At 33.8% G+C, this 6,000-nt stretch overlaps 1 protein-coding gene across 1 annotated transcript in view; it reads right to left on the bottom strand.

The window, feature by feature from the left end:
- Positions 1-1,677: 1,677 nt before the first annotated feature.
- LOC109605405 (spondin-2) overlaps positions 1,678-6,000 on the bottom strand; it is a 126,283-nt gene continuing 121,960 nt past the window's right edge. The window contains exons 3-7 of the mRNA XM_049965083.1: positions 4,989-5,093; positions 4,237-4,416; positions 3,886-4,181; positions 3,654-3,826; positions 1,678-3,595 (exon numbers count right to left, since the gene is read on the bottom strand). Coding sequence (XP_049821040.1) covers positions 3,399-3,595; positions 3,654-3,826; positions 3,886-4,181; positions 4,237-4,416; positions 4,989-5,093 — 951 coding nt within the window. The 3' untranslated portion in view covers positions 1,678-3,398. The remainder of the gene's footprint in view (positions 3,596-3,653; positions 3,827-3,885; positions 4,182-4,236; positions 4,417-4,988; positions 5,094-6,000) is intronic.

The following is a 6,000-nucleotide window of genomic DNA, read 5'->3' as shown; positions in this document are numbered from 1 at the left end:
CACCAGAAAAAGGTATTTAATGTGCAATCAACAAAATTGTTACGGTAAGAGCTAAAAGTAAGGATGTTTGTTGTGACAAATGTCTTGTGGATCTACATCAAATAAATGCAAGATATTCTACTCATTTTCAATTGTTCCAACAACAAATACAAATACAAAAATAAACACAATCTGAGGGTAATCCCTACTTATTTTGTATTGTACTTTAATTGTAACTTTCATCAGATATTAAAACTGAAATATTTAAAAAACCACTGTTATAATTAAGAGTTATTTTTCCAAATTGTGCAAAGTTTAATAGTTTAAAAAAGTATTTTCTGGATTTTGTACCAAAGGTTGCCAAAATATGAGAAAAAAAAAAAACATTTTTGAATTATTTCTTTTAAAAAAATGTATTTATATTTTCTGTATTGTTGGATCTATGTTAGCTGCACTCAAATTTTGACAATCAATTTTAGAAACACCTTGTATATCAAATTTGACCAGAAAATGTTAATTTTATCAGCATATAATTAATTAAAAATGTGAAACGTGTCTTATATTCAGTAAATCATTTTATTTTTGAACTGATTAGGTAACGATATTTAAATGAAAGTGGGAAAGTGATTTCGTGCTTCCCAATCAGCATCTGTCGACCGAAATTAGACACTTCACGACAATGTCTGTTCCCTTGCAGAGTTTCCGAAAGGCACCCCATCCATCTCGGTCGAAAGCATTTGAAACGTCGAAATCGTTCTGGCTGCAGTGCCAATGCTAATTTCAGATAACAAAAACAGTATTCAATTAGGGCACGACTGGCTGTCGACCATTACCCGAAAACATAAATCATTGCCTGGAGCTATTTACTAGCCGTTTTTCACCCTCGACACTCATTAGCGGATGTATTGTTTTCGTATTCGGATTTATTGGATCCCCCGCTTTTATTGGGTTTCTTTCAGACGGAAGGCACTTGCATTATTCGCTTTGGAATTCCCGTTATTGCACTGAAAATAATTGGTTTAATTTTTGAGTGTGGTGTTCTCTTTATTACTTGTTAAATTATTTCTGTTGAAGTAATTTATTTAAACCCTTTGTGGCCGTTTAATGGATTTGGCAATACATCTATGAAGCTGATTGATTTAATTGATTATTAAATTATTTAATTAAGTCTATTTATACCAATTTCAAATGAGTGCAAAGACGTAACAAACAGTACGTTGTTATTGATTAAATATTCCAACAGTTATCTTAAAATCCCCCTTCTGCGCATATTTATAAAAAATGTAAAATGTCAATTTAAAAGGACCGTGTGCAGCCTTTCGATGGAACGATTTCGTATAACAGTCTTCGTCTAAAAGCTTGAAAGGATCCAAGTGTGAGAAAACATGTCGCTCCAAAGTATCAATCCATTATCTTTTTATATTCTATTATGGATTTCACGGAATATATTATGCCATAATTTAAATTCTTTTCAGTGGAATGTATATGGAGTTGGTGTTCATATGCTTTTTACTTACCTTACGAAATTCTGATCTGCATAGTTCAAGCTAGGAATTCTCATCTAGACATACTTGCATGGTAATCCTCACACAATAGATAACTCAGCATGCCCTGGCCTTATTGTCATATTTACTTTCCATAAAAAAATTATACTTACCTTATTAAAATGAAAGGAATAAGAAATAAGTTCAATGAAAGTTATCTAAATATAACGTTTATTGTTTTTATTGAATACATATGAGCTTGACAAATAACTAAAAATTATTATTAGTACAATTATACATACATACAACTTATGTGATAGAAAATTATCCTATGACTAAATATATGTAGAAGTCATTTTATTTGGTTTTTAAATGATCGTTCTTTGCGACACATCTTCAACCAACAATTTTTGGGACAGGTTCCTTTCTATCCAGAAGAGCTTTTCGATAGGAGTTATCAAAATAGGTCTTCAAGGTTTGAATAACCTGTAATTTATAAGTTTTTGCATAGAAATTTTCATTGACATTTGATCTAACATCTAACTTTGTACCTATATAATATATATACAAAATTCTAAATAATTCAGCAATTAGATTATTTCATATAAATTAGTAAAATGGTTTTTTTATCACTCACAAAATTCTTTAATATATTGTATTACACAGGGTGTGCGGAAGTTAACTTGTATAAATAAAACGTTCGTCCGAAAATAACATATACAAAAAAGTTGAAAAATCAGAGAAAAGTTTTCCAGGGTCATTTTAGGACAAAAGTTTAGCGATAAATTTCGAACACCATGCACCGAACAGTAGTTTTCATATACATTTAGGTTTCGTTTTAGTAAATCATTGTTAGTTTTGATGGTTTTGAGTTGAACAAGGACGTTTTCTAAATTCTTTAGAGAGATATAGTCGCTGTTGGGGCAATAAGATTAGGACTAATGGTAACATAAAGAATGCCAGAAGTAACCGTCCATTACAAGTCAATTAGGTCATACGTATTTACCGATTATTTATATAAATGTTAGAAAATATCTGTAAACACTGTCTGGCCAATAAATAAAGTCGAAATTCTTATTCCACCACCATCAACACTTTTCCTTAAAACGATTGTCTCTTCTTAAAAATAATTATTATCATTAAAAATATTTATAAAAGTGATGTGTATTTTTATTAATTTTCGTTTTAAATTCATATATTTTCTTATTATTTTTTTTTTTTTGAACGGTAGTTTTCACATTGTCCGACCGTATTTTTGAGTACGGATGAGAGAATCACAAGAGAGTACTTGTTCATATTGTTGTTTAAAAAAAGTTTCTCGCGGAATTTTAACACACTGAACACACATCTCTGTTGCGCGTTAATTAGTACACGTGGTAACCTTGCACGAAGAAAATACGGACATAACATTTTATTGTTATTATTGTGATTATTATATGTAAATGTTTAGTCTACATGGTAGAATAGAAAAACTGGATTTAATAGTGTAAAATTTATATTTTATGACAGTTTTGAGAATATACTTTAAGTAATATAAATAAATATTTTGATTATTTTTGCCATTTGCTAGTGTTGTTGAATTATTATTCTAAACTACATATTGTTGTAGCAAATGTTAAAGTTATTTGAAGTTGCAACTGAAGTTCTACAATGTTATAAATGTGAGAAAAATTCTTTTATTTTTAAATTTCATTATGTGTGTCTGAACAACTGTCTAATATTGTAATAATTGTACTCTACACTCAAATTTTAGGTAAAGCAAATTTAATGTAGTTTGCTAAAATACAAACGTTACATTACTAAAAAAAAATAATGTTTCCGTCTACAACGATATCTTCGCACGAGTCTACCAACTGAGTACACGACAACTCACTATTAATCGTTTTCAGTCCATTCGTGGATGGTGGTCACTTAGACAACGCTTGCGATCACCTTTTACCAATTGAAGTACTCCTTGTTGCACGACCGTGCCGATCCGCACCATTTGGTCTCGACCAGAGGCGGACAAGAGCGGCCGCCGCGACGCGCGTGTTTCAGGACCTCGCGACGTCGTTGCATCTCGCCAATACCGCATGACTTGCTGCATTCGCTCCATGCTGACCATTCTGTCACCCTGCAGTCCCTCGGTGGTCCTGTAAACAAACATCAATTTATTACGTCGGTGTTTGCGTTTAATTAGTCGTTACTTACTGATTTTCCTTTGCGCATTCTTCTTCGTTTTTCTGTACTTCTTGTGGTGATGGTCCTTGGTGTGTGCCATGTACGAATCGGCGATACTGTTGAGGATGGCGTCCTTATCGCCACGTGGAACAACGGCTGGTACAGCTGGTGATGTCACAACAACGGTTTCATCACCTTGATTTCTGTAACGAAAACAAATTTTATACAACCACACAATAAATAATCAACTCAAAAAACTCACATTGTGTTACTAATTCGGTCATCTGTGTATATGTTTCTTGAGGTGGTGCTGGGGGACGTTGATGAGGAGTAAAAGGTGGAACGATAGTCGTATTGTTTGTTGGCTCTTGGTCTCGGTCTGGGTATTCTTTGGTGCACCTCTTGTTCCTCCCTCTCTTCTTCGATGGCCGTTTCAATATCATTATTGCCGTTAAACTGGTTCATGTTGTTCTGGGTCAAGTGTTCCATTTTCAATACGTCGTACCTTCTGTCGTCCTCTTGGTGATGGAAGACTTCACTCAATTCATATTCTTTTACCTATTAAATTACAATTGTTCACTAATTGGTTCAAATCGGGTTAAGAAGTACGTACTTTGATAAATTGGAAGGTACCAATAGGCGGTAATCGTTTGAGATATGGGTAAAAGAAGGAACCTGCAGGATGTGCAGGATAATGGGCAGTTATACGGTAAGCTTCCCCTTGCGGTTCCGTCTGCCAATTTGGAGCGGTGAAAGTGAAACCGTTATCAGTTCCTGCATCAATAGGATCCACCTGAAACAACGATATAAAGATATTTTTATGTTAACAATTTAATTAAGTTTAAAATTTTAAATCGATAGCACTTAATATAATAACATATTAATTTAAATAATGAGTTTCCACACTTTGGTGGATATTGATATCTCATAAATATATTTTAGATAGGTTATGAACATTTTTTAAAATACTGAATTGTTTTAAAAAAGATTAATGCTAATAAAATTTTGATGTGTACATAAAAACTCTCTCTACATTTTTTTTATTTTGTGTCCAATTATAAAATATAGATATTCCATTCAGTGGTTTAAAATGTACATATTTTTAAACAAAATTGCTAACCCAGATTTCAAATTAAATAATGCAAAATTTTGGTCATAAGACTCAAACACAAATCTCGCGGTAAGTCGTCCCGCTGCGACGTCCCGAGAACATCTCGTATCGATCGGGCAGCGCCGGTGGGCATCGCAACAAGTAATTAACGTGAACGAGCGCCGCGGCGCCCGGTCATATAAACCGGTCCCAGTTGCATATAGACGCTGGCGCCGCGGCGCTGTTGCATCGGGAGAACGACGGCATGGACCTACCTCAATGGTGATGCTGTCTAGCCAGTTACCGTTCACGCACAGGTCGAAGCTATCGATCCCAATGAACCAGTCTGGGGACGGCACTATTCGCGACATCAGTGAAACCTGTAACAAAAAAACCCGATGAAGCATTAAAGTTCATTTAGGCTACTCTCATTAGGTACATCAATATACAAATTGGTTAAAAAGAAATCAGCCCCTAATAACTGAGACGAAATAAAACTTTTTTCAAAAGAATACTTCCTACTTGTGAAATTAAATTCCCTATGGGATATATTGAGACATGTCTTGACACAAAGTCAAGGAACTTTTATGTATAATATTCTGACATGTTTAGGTAAATGTGAAAACCTAAGTAATTCTTCATATTTCTTGTATGTTGTGTCTTGAAGGCAAATTGACAAGCACATTAAATTATAGTATCAATACAATGTAATTATTAAATTTCTCACTAATTGCAATTAATTTGGTAGCAATGAACATCTAATTACCTAATATCTCTAATGTGTCTAGGGAAAACGATCACTTACATTTAATTGCCCATTACAGAATTCCGTAATTACATATTATGTTTGCAGGATTAAAACCAATTAACCTAGATATTTCAGTATTTTCTCATGTCTCGATACTCCATCACATTGAAAATAAATTCGAAAAGAAATACCATTTCCATTCATAACAGTCGTTTTTCTTAGTCTATTGTGTCGAGCTTGACCGAAGAAAGAGGACTTCGCAGGCCATTTTTAGTCTGCGATACGAATAGATAGCCAGCGCTGATGTAGAGCTTCCCTACATGCGGCCATTTGCGACCAAATTTATTTACTCATTCGCAGATAACGGCATTATTTATTCTTCGCAGCGAGAAACTAGCCGTAAGCTCAGAAGTCTAGATGACCAGCAACATGACTTTAGAACGTTCACTTCAAGATATCCTTGTACGTTATGATGATGAGGTGTGTTATTTTCTAAAGGATGCAGCTGAATCTATTTTATAAATCCACTGAATAGTGGA

Source organism: Aethina tumida, chromosome 3 (assembly GCF_024364675.1).
Source record: "Aethina tumida isolate Nest 87 chromosome 3, icAetTumi1.1, whole genome shotgun sequence".
Lineage (NCBI taxonomy): Eukaryota > Metazoa > Arthropoda > Insecta > Coleoptera > Nitidulidae > Aethina > Aethina tumida.
The sequence above is the reverse complement of the archived record's forward strand: the minus strand, read 5'-3'. Positions and strand labels throughout refer to the sequence as shown.